Source organism: Frieseomelitta varia, unplaced genomic scaffold, assembly GCF_011392965.1.
Source record: "Frieseomelitta varia isolate USP_RPSP 00005682 unplaced genomic scaffold, Fvar_1.2 scaffold_166, whole genome shotgun sequence".
Classification (NCBI taxonomy): Eukaryota; Metazoa; Arthropoda; class Insecta; order Hymenoptera; family Apidae; genus Frieseomelitta; species Frieseomelitta varia.
In genome coordinates, this window is record NW_025109372.1 from 368,896 (window position 1) to 392,758 (window position 23,863).

At 29.9% G+C, this 23,863-nt stretch overlaps 6 protein-coding genes across 15 annotated transcripts; 3 read left to right on the forward strand and 3 right to left on the reverse strand.

Annotated features, from left to right (window-relative positions):
• Window positions 1-1,041: 1,041 nt before the first annotated feature.
• On the forward strand, window positions 1,042-3,324 carry LOC122538540 (probable ATP-dependent RNA helicase DDX49). Of its 2 annotated transcripts, none has more exons than XM_043672720.1 (6): window positions 1,042-1,561; window positions 1,639-1,832; window positions 1,915-2,259; window positions 2,340-2,512; window positions 2,596-2,662; window positions 2,730-2,895. In XM_043672720.1, exons 1-6 carry the CDS (start codon window positions 1,504-1,506, stop codon window positions 2,754-2,756), a joined length of 864 nt encoding a protein of 287 aa, XP_043528655.1. In that variant the 5' UTR covers window positions 1,042-1,503; the 3' UTR covers window positions 2,757-2,895. The 2 variants fall into 2 exon arrangements, with proteins under 2 accessions (XP_043528655.1, XP_043528654.1); XM_043672719.1 differs by adding an exon at window positions 3,031-3,324 and having other exon boundaries at window positions 1,046-1,561; window positions 2,596-2,951.
• A 246-nt stretch (window positions 3,325-3,570) lies between these two features.
• Window positions 3,571-5,455, reverse strand: LOC122538545. Of its 3 annotated transcripts, none has more exons than XM_043672726.1 (6): window positions 5,258-5,455; window positions 4,968-5,124; window positions 4,621-4,890; window positions 4,266-4,534; window positions 4,010-4,187; window positions 3,571-3,931 (listed from the first exon to the last, which is right to left on the reverse strand). In XM_043672726.1, exons 2-6 carry the CDS (start codon window positions 5,055-5,057, stop codon window positions 3,791-3,793), a joined length of 948 nt encoding a protein of 315 aa, XP_043528661.1. In that variant the 5' UTR covers window positions 5,058-5,124; window positions 5,258-5,455; the 3' UTR covers window positions 3,571-3,790. The 3 variants fall into 3 exon arrangements, with proteins under 3 accessions (XP_043528661.1, XP_043528662.1, XP_043528663.1); XM_043672727.1 differs by having other exon boundaries at window positions 5,254-5,455; XM_043672728.1 differs by lacking the exon at window positions 5,258-5,455 and having other exon boundaries at window positions 4,963-5,042.
• A 2,613-nt stretch (window positions 5,456-8,068) lies between these two features.
• LOC122538536 (E3 ubiquitin-protein ligase SH3RF3) lies at window positions 8,069-14,245 on the reverse strand. Of its 5 annotated transcripts, none has more exons than XM_043672712.1 (13): window positions 13,126-14,242; window positions 12,944-13,058; window positions 12,768-12,866; window positions 12,524-12,660; window positions 12,309-12,432; window positions 11,897-12,223; window positions 11,507-11,796; window positions 11,112-11,437; window positions 10,843-11,045; window positions 10,357-10,499; window positions 9,769-9,936; window positions 9,168-9,281; window positions 8,069-9,062 (listed from the first exon to the last, which is right to left on the reverse strand). In XM_043672712.1, the coding sequence occupies exons 1-13, from the start codon at window positions 13,581-13,583 to the stop codon at window positions 8,879-8,881; spliced, it is 2,688 nt and encodes an 895-aa protein (XP_043528647.1). In that variant the 5' UTR covers window positions 13,584-14,242; the 3' UTR covers window positions 8,069-8,878. The 5 variants fall into 5 exon arrangements, 4 of the variants coding, with proteins under 4 accessions (XP_043528647.1, XP_043528648.1, XP_043528649.1 ...); XM_043672713.1 differs by having other exon boundaries at window positions 11,897-12,220; window positions 13,126-14,241; XM_043672714.1 differs by lacking the exon at window positions 9,769-9,936 and having other exon boundaries at window positions 13,126-14,243.
• LOC122538546 (phosphatidylinositol transfer protein alpha isoform) lies at window positions 13,350-18,693 on the forward strand. Of its 3 annotated transcripts, none has more exons than XM_043672730.1 (6): window positions 13,350-13,451; window positions 15,692-15,722; window positions 16,278-16,541; window positions 16,620-16,697; window positions 16,762-17,142; window positions 17,234-18,693. In XM_043672730.1, exons 1-6 carry the CDS (start codon window positions 13,423-13,425, stop codon window positions 17,276-17,278), a joined length of 828 nt encoding a protein of 275 aa, XP_043528665.1. In that variant the 5' UTR covers window positions 13,350-13,422; the 3' UTR covers window positions 17,279-18,693. The 3 variants fall into 3 exon arrangements, with proteins under 3 accessions (XP_043528665.1, XP_043528664.1, XP_043528666.1); XM_043672731.1 differs by lacking the exon at window positions 13,350-13,451 and adding an exon at window positions 15,084-15,298; XM_043672729.1 differs by lacking the exon at window positions 13,350-13,451 and adding an exon at window positions 15,079-15,298 and having other exon boundaries at window positions 16,278-16,697.
• A 382-nt stretch (window positions 18,694-19,075) lies between these two features.
• Window positions 19,076-20,931, reverse strand: LOC122538542 (short-chain specific acyl-CoA dehydrogenase, mitochondrial). The gene is made up of 5 exons (XM_043672722.1): window positions 20,677-20,931; window positions 20,486-20,588; window positions 19,663-20,330; window positions 19,363-19,586; window positions 19,076-19,296 (listed from the first exon to the last, which is right to left on the reverse strand). Exons 1-5 carry the CDS (start codon window positions 20,693-20,695, stop codon window positions 19,084-19,086), a joined length of 1,227 nt encoding a protein of 408 aa, XP_043528657.1. The 5' UTR covers window positions 20,696-20,931; the 3' UTR covers window positions 19,076-19,083.
• A 285-nt stretch (window positions 20,932-21,216) lies between these two features.
• On the forward strand, window positions 21,217-23,680 carry LOC122538543. The gene is made up of 6 exons (XM_043672723.1): window positions 21,217-21,584; window positions 21,809-22,112; window positions 22,259-22,420; window positions 22,543-22,948; window positions 23,048-23,424; window positions 23,516-23,680. Exons 1-5 carry the CDS (start codon window positions 21,469-21,471, stop codon window positions 23,146-23,148), a joined length of 1,089 nt encoding a protein of 362 aa, XP_043528658.1. The 5' UTR covers window positions 21,217-21,468; the 3' UTR covers window positions 23,149-23,424; window positions 23,516-23,680.
• Window positions 23,681-23,863: the final 183 nt, after the last annotated feature.

The following is a 23,863-nucleotide window of genomic DNA, read 5'->3' on the forward strand; positions in this document are numbered from 1 at the left end:
TCGCTGCCATCAGCGCCCCACTGATGAGTCTTAGGCGGCGCAGCGACTCTGAGACGAAACGCCACCTTTCCTCACCTTACCCACATTAACACTTCCTACATTATCATCCTCGCATCATCATCAATACCATAAGTACCATAAGTAGAGTACTCCTACGTTTATTCGCTACTAAGGGTGAGAGATTTGTAAGAAACTTATAAGTGCAATTGTGATAAGAAACCAAAGAATTACGTGTATAATTTTTGTACGTGAACCTGGGGTAGAATTCTGCCTTACCTACTCCAAGTTCCTACAGACATGAAGGGATTGAAAGTGTTTATGATGATGATGCGAGGATAATGTAGAAAGTGATGATGTGGGTAAGGTGAAGAAAGGTTGTGGTTTCGTCTCAGAGTCGCTGTGCCTAGACTCATCCAGTGGGGTTTGGTGGCTCCTTACCCCAGACGCTTGGTGTTGTAACTACTCGCTAGGCTGAATGGACACCCATCATCCTAGCGGTGTTCCGCACTTTGTTTGCTTAACATCGAATATCGATTGACTTCGACGCTAGGCGCACAGCCACTTGCGGCTTGTACAAGTTGGTGTTCGAAACTCGTACTCGAGGGACTATAGGTCGCTACAGACACACTAATACTAGCGTGTCATATAGTGGCGAAACATTGTAATTAATCGCTATTACTATCTCTATCGCACGCTATTGTACTTTCTGTCTTTCAAAAGACATAGCAATGTTTGTTAGAATGATTTTTAACAATTCGAAGATTAAGACTAAAAAGTTTTGCAATCGTTTGTGGCGTGATCATCTATTTGAATCACAAACGAGATGTATGTAGTTAAAATTGAAACAAGAATGGAAGTGTGTGGACATCTATTGTGATGTCAATAAAAATGAAAAAATATTCATCGATAATCATCTGTAGATAGAATAGATATTGCACTTATCGATCAATGATAATGAAACGTTCTGATGTCTCGGTAGATGATAGCACATAGCTTATTCTTGTCGTACTTTTCTAACCATTTACTAATCTTGCTATTCTTAGTCACTGCTAACACACAGCACAAATGAAATAAGGAAAACGATATTGTGCGACAGAAATAATAGCGGCTAGTACTACTGTTTCGCTGTTCGTGGTGTTAAGGTTTCATGCTTGTGAATCGATCAAATTTTGTTTGCAAAACGATCCAATTGAACCGAATAATTTATGAATTTTTAGGACTGCATTTTCTGAATTAAACAAAGATCTTTTTAACATTTAATTTTGTCCAAAGTACACTTGAAATTTCGGTCAAAATCAAAAGCTGTTCGTGAATAATAGAAGCGTGTTCAGTGAAATTCGCACACAATTTTGGATATGAATATTTATTTAACTGATTAATTATTAATAATTATTGCATGTGTTACCAATGCTATGAACTTGTGCACGATTTACCAAGACCTTCATCAAACTTGTCTTTTATGAAATCATTGTTTAATCATCAAAATATTTCACGCATCTCACAATGACGTTCGCTGCATTAAATTTAAGTTCGTGGCTTGTTAAACAATGCAGTTTTATGGGTAATAATTTAAATGATTGATAGGTAATAATTTAAGTATAAAAGAAGTTGTATTATTATTATTGTTGTTTATTTTAGGTTTAACATGCCCCACACCAATCCAACAAAATTGTATACCAAGGATCCTAAATGGTAATGATTGTATCGGTTGTGCAAAAACTGGCAGTGGTAAAACACTTGCTTTTGCACTTCCTATATTACAAAAACTATCTGAAGAACCATATGGCATATTTGCACTTGTTTTAACACCAACCAGAGAACTTGCTTTTCAGGTAGACTAAAACTTGTAGTCTTTTAAAATGTATATTTGTGAGAAACACTTGATATCTTGACAAAATCAATTTTTATTTACAGATTGCCGATCAGTTCTCAGCAATAGGAAAATCTATTGGTGTAAAAATGTGTGTAATTGTTGGTGGAATGGACATGGTTACTCAGGGGTTAGAGTTATCGAAACGTCCACATATAGTTGTTGCAACCCCAGGACGTTTAGCAGACCACCTTGAAAGCTGTAATACATTTTCTTTGAAACAAATTAAGTTCCTGGTTATAGATGAAGCAGACAGACTTTTGGAAGGTCGTTTCGATGATCAATTGAAAACCATATTTGAGGCTTTACCTAAGCAGAAGCAAATGCTTCTTTTTAGTGCAACGATGACAGATACTCTCGATAAAGTGAAACACATAGTATCCAGTAAGGTATTATAAAATTCTATAAATACTTGAAAGATTAAATACATGGGAAATTGTAAAATGAATAGCTGGAACTATTTTTAAAGGCCTTCATATGGGAATCAAAAGATGAATCTGGTTTAGTCACAGTGAAGGAACTTGATCAACGTTATGTACTTTGTCCAAGTGACGTGCGTGATTCTTTTTTAGTAGAAACAATTATGACCTTTAAAGCAAGTAATAAAGATGGATCTATAATGATATTTACAGATACCTGCAAGTAAGATGAAATCATAATACATGACATATAGTACATCACATGACATAAACATTAATGTTTTGTTGCAATTTTGTATTTTGTAGGCATTGTCAAGTATTATCCATGACATTAAATGATGTTGGATTCAAAAATGTAGCTCTACATGCAATGGTAAAACAAAAAGATCGTCTTGCTGCACTTGCTCAATTTAAGTCCAATCATGCAAAAATTTTAATAGCTACAGATGTTGCAGCAAGAGGTTTAGATATTCCCACAGTTGAGTTAGTTATAAATCATATTATACCAAATGTACCAAAGGAATACATTCATAGGGTTGGAAGAACAGCTAGAGCGGGCAAAAGTGGTATGGCAATTAGTCTAATAACTCCACACGATATTAAATTGTTACATGCGATTGAGGATGCTATTGGTACAAAACTTACAGAATATAAAGTTAATGGTAATATATATTTTCAACTTTAATACTTTGTAAAACAAATATCTGAACTATATTAATCTAATCTTTTTTTTGGATTTAGATAAGGAAATAGTTACAATCTTAACACAGATATCTGTTGCTAAACGAGAAGCGGAAATGAAATTAGATGAGACGGACTTCTATGAAAAAAGATTAATTAACAAACGCAAGAAACTTATCCTTGAAGGAAAGGATCCAGATGAAATCGAGGAAATATTAGAAAAGAAAAGAAACAAATTAAAGAAGAAACAGAAAATTCATGAAAATTCGCATGACAGAAATAAAATGTAATTAATATAAAATTTAATATGTTTAAAAGTGTACATAATATAATGAAAAATATATGAATATTTTTATAATATATTAATAGTCAGCGCATAAAACACGTACAATTCTTGTGAATTAATACTAAAAAATAATTATAAAAAAAAAGTATTTGTGTATATACGCTTGCTAAAGACAAAATTCAATTAATAAGTTCAATATTAATATAAAATATGTAGTTCACAAAGTACTTCTTTTTTTTACTATTTTTATTTTTACTTTTTATGTCTGAAATGAATTTCCGACTTTCTTATTTCTTGCTATACAATTGTAATAATTTTAAATTATACTTTTTTAATATTATTGCACAAAATTTTACTCACAGATAAAGTTCACAGCCAAAAGTAGTTAGACCAAAATTATTTATTTAATAAATAACTTTGTAGTTTATTTTTTTTTAATTTGTGTAAAAAATGAATATTTACATCCAAGAACTACATATTTCGTACATATGTATAAGATTACCTTGAATATTTTTTGATACGTTTAATATGCACTTAAACTTGTACCCCCACTTTTTTTTCTTTCTGCATTAAATTTAATTGATTCAAGAAAGCATATAGTTCTGCTGTATATTCTTTTGGATATTTACGATAATGTTCAACATGTGAGGACTTTTCAAATATCTTCATATAAGTCTGAAAAAAATATAAACATTTTTATACAATTCTATAGTTTATACATCCATAATTATTTCATATGTTTACACATCTTACTTTTGTACCCAAAGAATCCCAGCTTTCCTTTACTCTTAGATTACTCGTTAGTGAACTCACTGTATCCGTTTTACTAACAAACATTAATGCTGGTTTATGCAGCGTGTTTGTATGAAATAATTGACTAGATCTTATATAATATTGAGTAGATTGTTTATAAAAAGTTTTCAAATGATATCTGTGTAAATTGTATTAATATATCAAATTGAAAATTTTTAGGAAATACATATAAAATTGATGTAAAAAATAAACTTACTCAAAATACTTTTGACCTATATTTTGTAGCATTTCATTTTTTGGAAATAAAGCACGTGGTGTACCTACTGCCAAGTCATTCACATCAGCTAAACTATCCCATACTTGACCAACAATCCTGTTAAATATATCGTTACATTTTTGAGGATCATGCTGCAGTAAATCCAATACTTCTCCCCACATATATCCAGCTACTGAAAATCCATGTAACAATATTTGCTGATAATTTTGCTCTTTTGCTAGAAACTCTATCAAGTCTGCTGCAACCAGCTAAAAGAGGACCTTTACAAATTAAATTACACACTTACGATAATATTAATGTAATATATATTGTAGCTTATATTTTATATATTCACCCTAGATCCTTTTGTTGGCCATAATAGTTGCCAAGGTGTAATTGATACTAGTAAAACATCAAATTCTTGTTGCAAATATAAATCCACATATTTCATAACATGTGCACGCTTTGGTAACAACCAACTAAGTAAAACTAATAGAGGTTTATTTTCCTCATGATTAAAATTCCATATAGTTTTATCAGTTCTAACTCGATTGTTTTGTGAAATATGTTCAATATTTTTTGTAACTTGATAACTCGATAACTTACATACCAATAGAAACATAGTCTAATCAAGAGGGACAAATTTATCAGAATATAAATTTTTATAAAAAGTAAATTAAAAAAGTAATAAACATACGTTACCAAATTTTGTCTTTGTTTTAGTAATTGTGGTTTCGCACAATAAGTTAATCTTGTCCTGACAAGAGTAGATAACATCCTTCCAGCTATCATTCTTATTAAAATTGATGGAGAATACTAATGATAGTAATATAATACTAAAATTCTTTAATTCGTTAATCTAATAAATAAAGAAAATAAAATAAGATATTAATGAGGTGTTACAAATGTGTTTTTTAATTAATAATTATAAAATATCTAATTTGTCTCATTAGTAACTATAAATGTTTATTTTGGAATTTAATATTACCTACATGTAAAAATGACCAATGCGACAACTCGACTGATCGCTGGTTAAAAGCAATCAACCCATCTAACTTATTTATTTTTTATCAATATACTAAACTGTTTCTTTCTTTGTTCGTCTTTCTCTTTTACTCATACATATAATGAACACATGCAGATCTGCCAACTATAAATACCAAATATGGGTCAGAGATCGTATAAGATAGGAAATACCACCGCAATGATATCTTGATAAATGATTTATTATTAGTAATTGTAAGATTTTATTAGTAGTTATTAAGATTTTAAAATTAATAATTTAACTTGGTTATCAAGGTCAATGTTTAATCACAACAGATTAGTTTATATGTATTGTTTAATGCATGCGATGAATTATAAAATGTTATTAATTGATTGTTAATGTAATTATTATTATATCTATTAATAAAATGTATAGCGTATATCACATAATTTTTTAAAATATGTTTTTGACATAAAGTGTTCATAGTTATGCGTATATTTTCATATCTTATATTTCATATATCATATTAGTATGTTATATAATTTACTGAGGTATTGATAAATTACCTTAAATTATTGATTAATTTTATTCATGTAGTAGTAGTAGAAATTTTATTAATCTTTTGTAAATATCATCTTGTAAAAAAGAATTTGTCTATTTTAATTATTGTATTTCTTAATACATAAATATAAATATATATTAGAATAATAGAGCAATGGAGTAATATTACTAGTGTTCTAAATATGGTATGTATTCCTTATTATATTTTAATGACATTAATATCATTAACTTAGCATTTAAAATGTAGCAATAAAACTTACTATTAATAAAATACCAAGAAGAGATCACTAATAAATACAGTATATAATATTTTTGTATACTTTTTATTTGATGTTTAAGTGTTAATTCTATGATACTGAATATAATATAAAATTTGATATAATTTTACGTTAAAATAAAAACTATTAAATTGTAAGCAATTAATATAACAATCAAATATAATTGAAAGGAACATAAAAATATATCAAATTTAAAAATAATTATTGTGAATCACTTGATTAAAATATAAATTACTAAAACTTGGGTGAGATATCAATTTTGCTCTTAATTTGTTAAGAATTTGTTAATAAAATGATCATGACATAGAAAACAAGTTAAATTTTTTTGTTGAATCATATTTTATTTACAAATCTAAACTATATTTGTATTATTGTATTTATTTTAGAATGTAATTTAAATTACGTTTTAAACTAAAAAATAAACAAAGTTCAATAAATCATACATATTAATTGTGATTTTTCAAAGTTTTCATTACATATACATCAATGCTTATTATTATTGCTTATATCACTATTTTAAATATCTACCATAATGAAGCAATATTTATTTTATAAGCTATTATTATTACTAATAAGTTACTTACTTTATGTTATATAAAACACCTACATATAAATACATTTTATATGGTATACACTACTAATATGAAGATATATTTTTTTATAACATCAGAGGAAGAGAGAAGGAAATTTATATATTAAAAAAATAAATATAAAATGTACAGTATCAGTATTTTTTGCATAATTTCGAAAACTATTTTTCTAAAACGCAATAATTGTTATAATAATATTATGTCATGATTTTAAATTCAAATTTTATTCTTAGTAATTCTTAAATCCATCAAGCCAAATGTTTTTGTTATTTCTTCCTCTGTTATCCTATTCATATGTATATGCGCCTCCATGTGTTATACACACATGAACATAGTCAATGGAAACAATATAACAAGGTCGTATATTAAAATATTAAACATTGATATCAATCCAGCTAAATCTCATCTCAAGCCAAATGTATCCTACTTAGTACTTTCAGAGTGTAAAAATCATTTACACTGTAATATAATTATTTACACTGTAAATGATAAATCATCTATTTTTAAAATCCACGATGAAATCCAAATTGTATGGTACATGTCTTTTTAGATACATTACGAAGAAAACCGCAATCCTGAGTGTATATCATACAACTCTTGATAAAGCACAAACTTATACATTTCTATAGATCTGTTTCAAATCTCAGTTCTCCTATGAACATAATTTAATACTTGATTAATTTTACGACCATATACATTGTGTTCATTGAATACATTTGTACAATAATAAAGACACATATAAAATTTTTTTTTAATATTGCGAATATTAATATATAAATTAAATAAATTATAACATACATAGAAAAGTAATACAGAATTAAGCTTATTTTATAAATGATAAACATTGTTTTGAAGTCAATGCAACTAAAAATGCCAAAATAACAATGCTAGTAACAGACTGTTTCTTATACATATTTATATAAAATTAGGAATAGTATCTCCTATAGAAAAATAACAAATTTAATCAAATATTGATTATTATTAGGAAGCTCATTAATTAATCTTAATAATTTCTTACAATTATATCATGTGAAATAGGCTATTAAGTATATAATTTCTTATTGTGCTTGAACGTTTAAATATTCCGTAAATAAGAAAAACATACAAATTCAGTTGTACAGTTCAGATGTACAATTGATTTCACTAATACTAGCAAGTATTAATGTTGTACCTCACTTTTTTTGTTAAAAACTATTTATGTCTATAATTTTCCAAAAACATAGGCCAGTCTTTGACAATTACATATTTAACAAAATCAACTTTGTGAGATTTGATCATTATTGTTATGTACTGAACTATTATATAATGTTACCTATATTTTTATATAAAGAAAAAGTAAGTTAATATTAATATAAAATACATTCCATAATGAAATATTTTATATTCTTCTCTATAATATGAATTACTATATTTTCCTAAGAAAAATGCCTATGAAGGAAAATGTTTATTAAAGTTGACATTGAGATAGAAACTGATACAATTTCTTATGTCTATGTAATTGCAGTAACACCACAAAATATATTGTATGAATTTTTTAAAAATAACTCAAAGGAATTAAGTAAAATCTCAATAACAATCGTTTTCTTAAAAAAAATAGCATTTAAATAACAATTGTCTGTATAAAATTGAAAAAAATGTATGCAATATTTAATAATAATTTAAGTTTCATGAAAAATCAAATTATCTTATTTTAACAAATTACTACGTATGAATGAAAACTTCAAGTGTAGATATATAAAATAATGTCATAAACTCACAATAATAAAAAGTTCATCAACAATATCATATTAATAAAAAAACAATATCGGTATATTTTTCCGTGATTATTTTTGTTCAAATGGCAGTATTGATGCAATATAATCTCTTGTTTCTTTAGCAGTTTTAATAATTTGTCTTGAATATACCATCAATGGCAGTATCCATTTTGAACAACTTCATTACATTTCATTCATTGTATAATTCTTTATGCGATAATCATAAAAGAAAACATATAAACGTAATACTACATAGTATACGCAGCATGTGGTTAAAGTACCCTTTAGTACTAATACGATTAAGTTCATAATTTAGAGCGTACACTTACCTTCATATTAACAATTATACCTTTAATAAACCTGAAAACTGATGTGCAATATGTCATCGTAAGCTTGTGCAGTATTATATACAAGTTTCTAATACAAAATGATTTTGCGCTGTATCTCAGAAAGCTTCGACAAAACTGGCTGGGAAAAGGCCTGTACGACCAGTTCTTTGTTGAGTGCCTTTATACCAGCCGTCATCACGTTTCTTGTGTACATAAATAATGTCTCCTACTCGGAGTTCAAGTTCAAATTCACTATTAGGGGGATATGGCACAATACAACGAAATCTGTATACTCGCTCTCTGAAGCAAGAAATATTAATAATTCAATTAGATAAAAAATAAAATAGAAAAAAAGAAGGAAAAAGTGGAAACAAAGTATAAAATAATTTAAATAATAATTCTCACCGTTCGCGCGTAGGTTGTTGTTTCACTTGTTTTCCCATGCCAGCATCTAATGAGTTACTCTTACGATGGTGATTTGCCATTGGTGTACATGCCATCACACCCGATTCGTTTGATCTATGAATATTAATAATACAAATAAAAGTAGATTTGTATTAGTTTCAAAAACTAACTTGTCAATTTCATATAATGATTATACATTGAATGCACACATACTCAGTCAACAAGCAAATTTTTAATAAAAATTAATAACTTAAAAAAGAACAGTAATAACTACGAAAATGCAATTAAAAAATAAAAATGAAATGTATTTTAACATCATCAAGATAATCAAGCATTTGTAACATACGCTTCTTAATTTTTGCAATATTTATTAACATACTTACTTATTGTACTGTATACATTTAATTGCAAATGTTAATGCAGTTAAATATATGCATCACACAAATATCATGTATATATTATTTTATTATAAAAGACTAAATACAATTTCCGTTTTCTATATGAGCTGGACAAATACATTAATATAAATATATATTTTACTGTAAATACTATTAGTCTTTCAATTATTTTATTTGTTAAACATATAATTTTGATAACTAACCTCTGGAGGATTGAGACCGGTAAAGATGGTCTCTCCTTGTATTTAAGTCTTTGTGAAGATGTGACATGTCCCTGCACAGAGCCTGGACATAAACGATGGTGGTTGTTTGAAGCATTTAATTCCTGTGTAGCTCCCACCTGTAGCAACTGACTTGGGCAAGATCCCGATCTAATTTTAAATATATCCGCCCAACCCACCCCCGTGTAGAATTAGACAAATAATTTAACACGTGCAGCTCATATTGTATTAAAAAATATAGTGGAAAATGAAAAAAACAACTTCAAAACTTAAACTATTTTGCACAATATATAATTAATTTGCTAATATAAACATTACAATCATGCAGTGACTTCAACGATTATACAGCATGTAGCAAAAATACATATACATAATTGCATACATCTTACATTGTACATAACAAATGATTTCAGATAGTAATGCATGCAAACAGTTAATAAAATATATTTAATATGTTATAAACGTGCAAATTATTAAAAATCGATTTATTTTCTTAAAATTCATATATATTTAAGTCCATTGTACTTATACAAAGCATAACTTGTTACTGAAATAAAAAAAAAAGCTTACCGAACATGTATTGGATTAATAGAACTGCCATCTTCAAACACAGGATTATCCATAGAATATGTCGTAGGAGGTGGTGATTTTGATTTCTTAATATTCGTTAACCGACGCATCAAAGAAACACATTTATCTTTTTTTTCCTTTTGCTGTAGTTCAAAAATATATTTTATTTATATATATTTATATTATGAGGCACTAACTTTGATCATAATATCTAATGATCTTATTATATTTATGGATCATTGTAATTGCCGTAACATTTTCAATTTTTATCAAAAATAAAAAAATACGGCTAGCAATGTAAAAAAAGAACTAAAAAAAAATCACTATTGCCATATTACAATTTTTTTCTTATCGTACGATTTGAGAATAAAGTTCTTCCATATTTCTAAAAAGAATAGAGGTATTCTTAGACATACCAAATTGATCAAAGTTATTGCCCTCCTTTCCGTATAATAAAAAAGCAAATATAGAAAGATAAGCTTATACCTTTTCAGTGTTTTTAGGTGCAGAAACAGATGCGGCAGAAGAAGGAGAAGACATAGCGTGTAAAATAGTATTTGGATTTTTATTCATTTCATTTATTATAGAAGAAGTGGCACCAGTAACAATACTACTACTATTGTTGACACCAGTGGTTGTAGTTGTAGTCATTAACGACTGTGGTAAAGTTACCTGTTTTCCAGGAGAAGCTGGAACAAAAAGCAATCTCATATAATTTAATATAATGTTTTTTTTTTAACAAAATTATTACATACAAATGTTTGGTGACATAACAGCACTGTGACTACGTCCAAGAGGATTTGCTGAATTTTGTTCCTTATATCGGGGAGGACTATTTTCTTGACTTTGTGTTTGACTTTGACCATGCCAAGATGATGATACCATAAAAGACGGACTAATTGCACGTGGTGGCAATTCCGGAGGTAACAATGTCCGTGAATTATAAGGTTGAGGAGCTGATCCCTTATTTTTGGTATAAGTCGTAGTTATTCGTGAGTCACTACTATTTTGACTTGTTGAAGATGGAAAATTTTGGTGTTGTCCTGTATTTGGTGATCCTCGACACAAGCCACGTTGACATCTACGAAAATAGAATCATGTAAAATCAAGAAATTACATTATGCGTTTCTATCATAAGAATTTCATATACTTAGCAGGCGCAACATAATTTCCTGGAAAGACTCCACACTTTTGTGTACGATTAGAAGTTCCTTTAAACCAACCATCTTGACATCGTTCCGTTACCATATAAATGCCACCTTTTCGTAACTCAAGTTCATCTGCTTTCTGAGGTTTATACGGATACAGTGCTATATACGCGGCTGGTAAATGAGTATTTCCAGTTGTAGTAGATAAACCTTGTGACGATTGTGCAAGAGCAAGATCACTACTACCACTTCGCTTATGACGAAGATTGTGATCTGCGATGCTGGTATTTGTCTGAGAAATAGAAGTAATAACTTGTTACTATAAACGTAAGATGTGCAAAATTTTTAATATAAAATATTACAGTATTTTTTATATAAAAATTATATTTTACCTGTAGTGGAGAGAATGAATCATTACTGCTATTACTATTGCTATTACCAATGGCATTATCTAATGGAGGACTAAGTATTTCAGCACTGTGTCTATGATGTGGATGAGCCTGATGGCCAGTATTAACAGCAGTAAAACTGTGACGCTTAATACTATGTCTATTTCCAACTGCAGGAGGAGATGTTGCTGGACTACTAGGACTACTTGGAGCAGTACTGGAACCGCTAGATGTAGTTGAACTATTAGGAGTGTTTGGGGTAGTAGTTGAAGAACTACCTCCTGATGATACATTTGAAATGGAGTCAGAGACTGGTAAAATTGTGTTCTGTTGAAAAATTTTAAAAATTGCCAATATTCGTTGCAGACATTTTAGATATTTTGAAACATTAAAAAATTAATTCAACTTATAATACCTGTACAAGTTGAGGTCGCGACTGATTTGTTTGTAAATTACGTGAATGATCAGTTGGTATTAAGAGCGTGGTTTCTTCATTAGTGGGAGTAGGAGGTGCCACTCTCGATGGACCTGGTTGTGTACTATTTAAGAAAAATGATATTTACTAATTATACTGAATCTAATTCTTTTGTATTTGAACTATACTTTTAAGATGTAAATTGTAAAAATTACTTTGTTGATAGTTTCATTAAAGCTCTTGCCACGCTATTCAGTTCTACAAAAGCCAATGGAAAGATACCAATTCTATCCAAAAGCTTTCCTTCTGCCCAATTTTCATCAACTCTTCTAATAACATTAATAATTTCACCCTGTAAAATCATTTAAATTATTTAATTTGTGTTCACAATAGTCATTACAAAACAGAAACAGAAAATGTAATATTGAATTAATTAAATATACAAATGTTTCTGTGTACCTTGTTAAATGTAAGACAGCCATCTTCATCATCATTAGTCATTCTAAAATCATACAAAGCTTTGCACTGAGGAACATCTGGTGTTAATGGCGTGATTACCTATACACATGAACATATTAAATACTAAATACTCTTATAACATTTCTGTACTAAAGCTATAAGATATTTTAATATACCTGAACGTAAGATAAAGGAAAAACTCCATGACTATTGGCACTTTCCCCGAAACACCAATTATTATCAATTTTCTTACGAAGGATAACGATATCGCCTTTCTTAAATGACAAGTCCCTGAAATATTAAACAGTCAATAAAATAAATACAAACTCAATCTTCAAGGAGATTCCTATAAACTTACCCTGGTACTTTCGACACATAATCATAAATTGCTCGGCCATACGTTTGATTGTGTAGTTGAATTTGTTTTGCTGTTGTATTGCCATGTCGAATTGGCTCGTTCGTCAATGTAGCAGGAGTAGGACTAGTAGTTACAATAGGAGTCGAGGTAACCTGGTGGCCACCGAACAGTCTCTGAGGCCCTGGGTTGCTTTTAGCTACAGATTTCGTAGATTTAGGAGCTGCATTGCGCATTCCTTCCAAAATACGCATCAGCAGCACATTGGGAGGCAGATCATCCACCTTGGCATCAACCAGAATGCGACACTCGGGGCACCGTAATTCACGGTGGGTGCTAACTATTTCTTCCAAACATTTTTTGCAAAAGGTGTGCTGACAGGGGAGTACTTTGCTCGACGTGTCTAATCGCTCGAGGCATACCGAGCATTCCAACAAATCGTTCAGCATACATTCGTCCATTCTGACTCGAATCTTCGAACGTTCTTTGGTCTCAGTCTTTCACTTTCCTCGCGAACTTTGTTCGCTTGTTTGTCAGCTCTCCCGAAACTCTAGCTACTCTCTAACTTTTCCACGCGTCTTCACCTCGTCACGTTCACAGGCCACCATACATTCAACGTATGTACTTACACTCCTATAGAACATGTAACAACGAAACTTAAATGATAATTATAACAGTCCAGCAGTGAGGGCCACCTCGCAGAAAACTGTGCGGACATGTTACTCGATCGTTCTTCGAACTTTCAAACGACGGCCCCGTCTTTTCATTTTACTTTGAATCTAAATGCTCTGTAGGCGCGTCAGTATACGCGCTGTCATCCAAGTACATCTCGTCACACACACACCAAACTACATATATCGATCAATCGGACTCGTCGATTGCAGTCGATTCTAAAATGAGCCAACGAACGTTACACGATATATGATAACGCCTGTGTGCACGATATAGATTTCATAACCAAATATGTCATTCACACAGCAATATTTAATATATATGATACGAAGCTTATTTTTGTCTACGTGTTTGTGTGTAAAAGCGGCTTAATAACACACAATCACAATCATATAGAATATCGTTTTCATTTTTTTTTCATGTATAGATTTAGAACTTACGTACTACAGATTCGATATTAAGTATATGTACGCATCTGTGTCGAAAAGATTACTTACTTTCTAAGTTAGGAATTAGTAATTTTCAAACTCGATGATTATATTTTTTAAAAATGTCCCTCGATATTCAGATAAAAAACAACCAATCAAAAGAACCCTCTCGTTTGTACAACGTGTGCAATAAAAAAAATGATCTGCTCACGTAAAAAACATTTTTTCTTATTTCATATCATTTTATTCAGTGAACGATATTTATAATGACAATAATTCTTGTTTATTATTGTAAAAAAAATTCGGTCAAAAATTATGACACCTTGTATTTAGCAATACCTACGATATTCAAATTCATTATCTCATTTCATTATACAATCATTATGTAATTAATCCTATTGCATAATTTAATTATTATATTGAAAGTCATAAACCGTAAATAATAATAATATTCATTCAATGTCTATATTATATAATATTGTCTCATTTATATATTCTACACTTTATCTTTAATCTTCATGTCTCGATAAATTTTGATTTTCAATTACATATATGTACACATATATTTACAATATGTACAATATGCATATATATGATATATTCAAAGCAAATAAAAATTGTAAATTAAGAACACATTTGGCCAATGGTACGTAATAAATATTCGCAAATAGCGTATTTAATAATTATCCGCATGTGTTTCTCCGCAGGCTTCCCCTATATAAAATCCCCAGACGAAATTATTGTAAACCGAGGTGTAATAAATGCGCATGCGGGCTAAGGTGCATGTAAGCATGACGTCATTTGCAAAGTGTCTGTAAGGGAAGAGTGGGGAAATTCGATGTGCACGTGTGTACAAGTATGTGTGCGTGGTGGTAGCCGTGCAGTGTGTTACTCACTACTCACTCAGTGATTCGAGTGTGTGGCAGTCGGTTGAGAAGTCGACGCTGTTGTATGCGTTGACTGCGGGTTGAGAGATAACACGAGTGAATTTGCTGTAGCAAGGGTGGTTCTGTGTGGTCGCACTGAAATTACTGCAGCCCATGTGCTCTGCTTGTTAAAATGCTCATCAAAGAATTGTAAGTTTCTCTGAGATCTCCTCGTTATTAGTTTTGATACACTGGTGATAAGGGGGATATCGGGCCGAATATTTAAAAGCAATTCTTGGGATATGGTTACTAATCTTTAACGGCGGGTGGGATTGGAGGGGTAGAGAGGGATGTAGTTTCATCCCTTGCTATCCATACGGAGGAAATTTCTGCGAGCGACGAACGATATCATTTTAACTTATGAGTAACGTTTCAAAAGGAATTCGCTCATCTTATCTGCCTGTTCGGTTTTTGATATACCTGGTACATGGTACTTAATATCATATTTAAGTGTACTCAAGGTCGTTGCTCATAAATACATAATTATTTTTTGTTTGTTATTTATTTGAAACACAAGTATAATCTATTTCTCTTTTGTTGCAGCCGTGTCACTTTACCTCTCAATGTGAAAGAGGTATGTATTTAATGAATAACAAAGTCATTATAATGACCCATTTTGAAATGTGTTATTACTCTATAGAAAAAGAAAAAGAACTAACTTAAATTAGCTTTTACATCATTACTGTGTGGTTTGGAAAAAATTGAAAATCATTTAATTAGCATTTATTTAGAAGTTTGTAATTATCTTGGATGTTGTTTTCGAATTTTTACTCTAATGTACCTAACAAATATTGTCGCATCATGCTACCTTCATTGTTATGTTTACTGCTACTTAATTTTGTGATGTAACGAAAATTTTTTCCTCGGTCTAGTTGTTTTAATTTAATCTCTAATTATTTATCAATATATGTTTATTAAGCTCTTTTTTTGTACTTTCGTGCTTTATGGAAGAAAAAAATGTTATTTAAAATTATAATAGTCTAGTAGTGATTTTTTTAATAAATAAATTATAGATACTGAAATCTTTTTGTAAGATATACTTGAGTGTAATTAGATCTTATCTTTCATTAAGATAAATTTTCACACTATCTTTGTAATATCCATTATGATGTGATTTACTTCATGGCAGTACCAAGTGGCTCAACTATATTCTGTAGCAGAAGCTAGCAAAAATAATACTGGAGGAGGAGAGGGTATAGAAGTGCTAAAAAATGAGCCATTCACAGATTATCCTTTGCTTGGTGGAAAATATTCTTCAGGTCAATATACATATAAAATTTATCATTTAGCTAGTAAAGTGCCTGCTTTTATTCGTATTATGTTGCCAAAGAATTCCTTGGAAATTCATGAAGAAGCTTGGAATGCTTATCCTTATTGCAAAACAGTTATTACTGTGAGTACAGTTTGTTTTTTAAACATACTTTCTCATGTATTATATATGTTATGTATTTTGATATATTTTTTTTTGCAGAATCCTGGATATATGAAAGAAAATTTTGTAATTATGATCGAATCATTTCACATTGATGATGTTGGAGATCAGCATAATGTGGGTATAAAAATTTAAACGAAGTATTTCATTTCGTATTATATCATTATTCTTTAATTAACAGGTTCATGAATTGCCTCCTGATAAATTAAAAATAAGAGAAGTCATACACATTGATATTGCAAATGATCCAATTGCAAGTGCTGATTACAAAGAAGATGAAGACCCAACCAAATTTAAATCTGTGAAAACAGGTCGTGGTCCTCTTGTTGGTAAAGATTGGAAGAACAATGTCCAACCTGTAATGACATGTTATAAGCTAGTGACTTGTGAATTTAAATGGTTTGGTCTACAAAATCGTGTTGAAAACTTTATACAAAAAGCAGAGAGGCGTCTTTTTACTAACTTTCATAGGCAAGTTTTCTGTTGGATAGATCGTTGGTATGGTTTAACTATGGAAGATATTAGAGCAATTGAGGAAAGTACGAAAGAAGAATTAGATAGGGTATGTAATTTTTTTTAGTTTTAATTATTGCAATGTATATATATATATATATATACATGTAATTGTAAAAAATTTTAAAATTTTTTTTTAGCAAAGACATCAAGGAGAAGTAAGGGGTATGCGAGCTGATGATTGAGGCTTTGATAGCTTCTATTATGAATCGTTAAATCAATTTCCTTATATGTCTCAGATACATAAGCATACGTATAGAAATACACTCACATATGTTTTGTCATAGGCGATCCTGCAGGATCGGGACAATTTCGGGAATTTAAGTGTCTAGATTCTATGTCTATTACATTTACTTATGATTTTAATTTATTTACATTTACAAGCGTTTTAGATAAATGTATCTACAGTCAAAGATTATAATATAGCCAATAATAAGAGAGAATTGATACACAAATCAGTTCAACTTATATGATGTATAAAATATTCAAAAAAAAAAAAAAAAGAGTACAGTTCGATAAAAATCAATATAGGTGGAGAAAAAAAATGTAATTGTTATTTAACACCGTAGTAGTTCGATATTAAAATTTATAAATAAATCGTTTGGAATGCTTGCATAACACAAATAAGGAAAGACAGTTAACACAAAGACTGCGAGTTCAATAAGAGTTCGCGGTTTGTGTTTTAGATTCATTATATTATGGTTTGAAACCAGGAAATATTACTATATTTATAAATAACTGTTTTAATAAGTTTGCGCAATGGCCTGAGGTTTTTCAAGCCCAATTATATAGTGTATAATAATCAGAGAAATTAAACGAAACTATTTTAACAGTTCTACAAATGAAAATTAATTTTGTAATAATTTATTAACATTCGACATTATAATTAGAATAGAGGTGTTAAATTAGTAAACAACTGTAATTGTGTTCTGCTTACGTTTCTTTTAAATTTGAAAAAGTAGGCCTGTATCAAAGTTAGGACCAACTTCATAAATCTTAATTAAATCAATTTTAATTGTACTAACATATGTTATTTGTGAAAAATATGAAAATAATTATATAAAATAAGTGAATTAATACACAGATATACATATATGTAAAAGAAGAAAAAAACTTTCAATGTGAAAGTCAGTAAACACTGAAAGAATGCGCTATTGTATATAAAAAAAGAGACATACAATGAAGTTCTGATTGAAATGTTTATGATGAATTACATACACTTACATATTTCTTTGCATTCCAATAGATCTCTGTACAACAAATACAATTTAAGTGTCATATCCAACATGTTTGCTTATGCCAAAACAAAGAAAGAACTCGATAAAAATATATAGTTGAAGGAAAATCGTAATTGTCGTTTGCACAAATTATATGTATACTGTTATCTGTTATACTGGGATCTATAGTATAGTATTTAAGATAGCTTTAGAAATGCAATTTAAACAAAATAACCATTGAAGTTTCGAAGTCTTAATACAGGGAGTACCAGAATTTGTGCTGCTCAGTTGTGAATTTTAGTGTTTAAGTGCGATATTCGATCGAATTACCATATTAATCGAGATTTTAAAATAAAATCTCATTATGAGCAGTGTCTACCATCTCTATGCATTAATATTACTTTAATAGATAAGCTATTAGTCATCATCCCATGACGAGCAGAATAGAAATTGTGAATAGAGATTCCTATGATATCGCTAAAAAGCAGATAATGAAGGATTGATATATACAGCATATACATAATGTTTTGCATATTCATACACACACACGTACATAGACACAGGCATATATATATATATATCTATATTTTGTGACATTGAATCATGTAGAAAAAAAAAGTACTTTGCAGTCATAATATATAAAATTTATTGACTCTCGAATAAAAAAGAGGTATATATATATACATATATAAAATTATTAAAATATATAAAAATATTTTGCTTGCATATAAAAATTTTAGTAAAAAAATAAATATACGCAATATCTAGATATTTCAATTAAGATCATATTCTTTGGTAATATTTGCAGCTATAACCAGTCTTTGTATTTCCGATGTACCTTCATAAATTTCAGTAATACGCGCATCTCTATAATGACGTTCTGCTGGCATATCAGTAACGTAACCCATGCCACCTAAAATTTGTATACATTGATGAGCGCAGAAAGTAGATGTTTCAGATGCCGATAATTTTGCCATAGCAGCTTCCTAAACAGAAAGAAGAGAATTGGTAGATAACATTTAAGCTTAATTCCTTTTTTTTCTCTCTCTTACCTTTGTGTAAGGTTTGTTATTATCCTTAAGTATGGCTGCTCGCCATGTTAATAATCTTGAACTTTCTAATTTTAGTGCCATATCAGCAATTTTTTGTTGAATTGCTTGTAACTTAATGATAGCATTACCAAATGCTTGCCGTTTTGCTGCGTACTCAACTGCACAGTCCAAAGATGCTTGAGCTATACCTAAAGCTTGAGCAGCAATTCCTATTCTGCCACCATCTAAAAATTGTGTAATTTAAATATTATATTTTTAGTTATTGCGTTTGTACAAATGTATGTTTTATTTATTTCATACCTAAAGTCGTCATTGCGATTTTAAAACCCATTCCTGGTTCTCCTAATATATTTTCTTTTGGTAATTTACATTCTTCAAATATTAATGAACAAGTACTGCTCCCACGTATACCTAATTTATCTTCTTTTTTACCAAGAGAAAGACCTTCTGCAGCTTTATCAACTATGAATGCACTTATACCTTTATGCTTTTTAGATTTATCTGTTGTAGCGAATAAGACAATTGCATCTGATTCATACGCATTTGTTATCCACGATTTTGTGCCATTAATTATATAATTAGATCCATTTGATTTGGCAGTAGTAGAAGCAGCACCTGCATCACTACCATTGCCTGGTTCGCTAAGAGCAAAACATCCAATCTTATTGCCAGTTGTAAAGGGAGTGATATATTTTTCTTGTTGATCTTTACTGCCATATTTTTCTATTGGACCTAAATACAGAGAGTTATGTGCACTCATTATGACACCAGCACTGGCACAACCTCTGGATATTTCTTCCATTGCAATAGCATAAGCCAAATAGTCTAGCCCAGTTCCACCTACTTTTTCAGGAACTGCTATGCCCATTAAACCCAGTTCACCCATTTTTTTTATTTGTTCTTCTGGATAAAGATGTTTCTTGTCTATTTCTGCTGCCAAAGGTTTTAATTCTCCTTCTGCAAAGTCTCTACAATGATATTTACAATGTATGACATTATAGACGAAAGGAGTACATGTGTATTATAATATTGTAATTTAAAATTACTATCTAGTAAATCGGTTCAAAAATTCAATTATTTAAAAAAAAAAAAAATATAAATAAATCTACAAAAGGATAGGTACCTGCATGTTTTGTGTAACATCTGATGAGTCTCCGACAACATGGAAAGGGATGCAATGTTTCGAGCAACATTATTATAAATGAAAATGGTTGTATTTCGTGTAACTGATTCAGAGAATAAAAATTTATCATTAAATTCTTGTATCATATATGTATATATACATGCATGATAATATTTGCAAAATAGACTTACCAAACCTTATTTTATACATTATTGTCAAGTATTCTTCAAGTAGCAATAATATTGATATTTTAATATTTTAATTATGCGACACAATTTTACAACAATAACATCATATTCAATTTATTTATATGTGTATACTAATAACTATATGTATGTTTATACATATATATATATATAGCAAGCTCTAAATTCATAAAGACTGTCACAAAATTATCAGTCGTTAGTCTGAAGTAACTTAACTTAAACTATAAAATAAAACTAGATATATGTATACACTACACGTTATTAAATAACAAATATATATTTTAATTGTATTATTCGTAAATGGAGGAACAATTTGAAAATCAAAAGCGAAAATAATAAGAATAATTTATGCTTTCAGAAAACAACTGGAATCTTTCTTTGTTCTTTTTTTGTTCCAAATACTATTTTCTTTTAAATTTATTTTAGATAAGCAATTAATTTGATAACTACTAGTTTCTTATTTTTATTTAAATTTTTCTTTTTTTTCTATTAATTTCTTATTTCTACATGGATGAAATTCATTTTATGCATTTACGTTATCCACTTGACGCTTTTCGGAATAATGAGTAACCTTTGAAACTGGCCATATTTTGCCGCGGTACTTTCAACACGGGCAATAAACAATCAATATGTTCGCATGGATAATAGGAAAATGTGCGCATGTACGGACAGTATTCCTGTTCAATAATAACTGGTTTGTTTGTCCAGCTTCAGACGGTGAATTCTACAAATTTATTTAATAAGTACAAGAATTGCTATTGAAACGAAAATTACAAAATGTCGAACAACAAATGTGTTAAACAATTGCGCAAAAATTATGTCAAAGAACAGCAAGAAATGTCGCATTCGGAAAAACTACGATTAATAGACGATGAGCTGAATGCATTTTACAAGTAAACCAATTTTCTTTTCAATTTATAATATTGCTCCTTATTTAATGCTTTCAGTTTCATTTCAAAAAATGACTTGTTTTTGTTAGTATTAATTCATATTGTTCAGATTATTTTTTTCAAAGTTCAATCTTTTTTTTAATAATTTGTTATATATTATGCATAGAAATAATATTGTTACACTGTTTTAATTAGTGATTATTGCAATTCATATGATTTGTTTTCAGATATTGTCAGCAGGCTGGTTTCACAGAGGAAGAAATGGATATTATTTGCCAACCATTGGTGGCTGCAATGAGACGTTCTTGGCTACAACTTGTTTTCCGTGGGACGCTTGTTCTAATTGTCCTTGGCACTTTAGCTTGTTTAGCAGCCCAACTTGATTTTGTTGGGACACATTTTACTGCAATTAGCCGTCTTCTACTTATTAAAGTTTTACCAATTTGGAACTGGCAGCCTCTGTACTATGAAAATTGTATGATTAATAATCCCTTTTATAATGATTACATGATAACAGAAGAAGATTGTGTGGTACGATAATCAATATTGATCCAGATATTACTTCAAAAATATGTTATAAAATGTATTTTACAAAGTTTCTTTTTCCTATAAGAAAGTTAATGTTAATATACAGACAATACTTTACTAATCTTTCCAAAACATATATATATTTGCAGACTTGTGAAGCTCTGGAGACTATTGATCGTTTGTCAGATGTGAGATACCGCAATCTTGTGGATAATTATTTAAGTAGAGATGCACCTGCAATTATTACAGATGCAATGGACTCTTGGGCAGTTATGAACACAGATTATTTCTGGTTTGATAATATCACTCATGTAAGTAGAAAAATCAAAGTAAGGAAGATATTATATTTTAATGAAATAAATACATAGTCAAAGATAAGCAATTTCACATATGTTAAATAAAATGTTATATATAACATATGTTTTATTTACAGCTTTATTTAGAAAATGAGCGCTTAATGGAAACGGTACCTTGCGCTCTGACTTCAAATTTAAGAACTGGTTCATCCGACTTAGCAGCATTTTTACGCCGGGTACATTCGCCTGAAGTAGCCAAGTGGTTTGTTCACTGGCAGAACTGTGACATCAATGCAGTAAAAGTGTTGAGAAAGTATTATCAACGCCCATACTTCCTTTCAAGTACCGTTTCACCTGCCCATTTTAATTGGGTCCTTATGTCTTCGGATTACAATAGCCCGAGTTATAAAAAGGTCGAACTAGATTCAGGTCTTATAGCTCTGGCTCAGCTGCGAGGAGCTACACAGCTTCGTTTGACTCCTATAAATCCTTGTAATAGCTCTTGCCCCGAATTGATAGCAGATTTACATCAGGGTGAGATGCGTAAGTTGAACGATTGCACAGTTGGACTTTCGTTAGTAAAAAGTCTTAAATTAAATAAATAGAACAAAATATTTTAATAATCGACGATATTGATTTTAGTTGTGTTTACTAATTTAATGTGGACTTTGGAATACGCGCCAATGAGAGGATTGGACAACATCGCAATCTTAACTGAAACTGTCTGGGAAGAGGATACATAAACTATTAAACATCTTTCTCTTTATATATTGCATTAGTTCATGATATTCTGGATCCAAGTATATATCGCTTAATTAAATTATATATATACATATATATATATATATACTCATCCTGCTACAGTATCATAGTTCACATTAAATAAAGTATTCTTGCTCATCAAGCACGTGTGAACTTATTTTGCAGCTCGATTTCTTTCTCTTTAACGCGGTATGGAACTTTTCGTTGTATCATTTTCTCGCAGCTTGAAGAGAAGGATTCGACGAGGATACCAAAAAGTAACAACAAACAAGATTCGTTTTTTATTAATTAATCATTTATAATAACATTGTGTTTTTTGTTGATTTTCTTTTTTTTTTCCTTTTGTAGCAGTTTTCTCCGATATTTCAGTTGGGCTAACAAGGAGTAGATTGTTATGCACCGATTCATAGAAAAAACAAAGCGCAAGATTACTGAATGACAAACGTAGCTGGCGATTCGACATGCTTAATCGATGCGATAAATTTGTTATATTAAAAGTTGTATGAGTGTATATAATCGATTTCTTCTTTTGCGCTACATTCTGTTTATACAATCTTAGGGTATCGATGCAAGAGAAGGAATGACAATAATTGGCGCCTAGCTAATAACACCATCGAAGTATGTTCCTCAGGTCTTCTACTCCACACGCTGCAACTACATTTCTTTTCATCTTGCTTCCCTTCCGAATCAACTCCT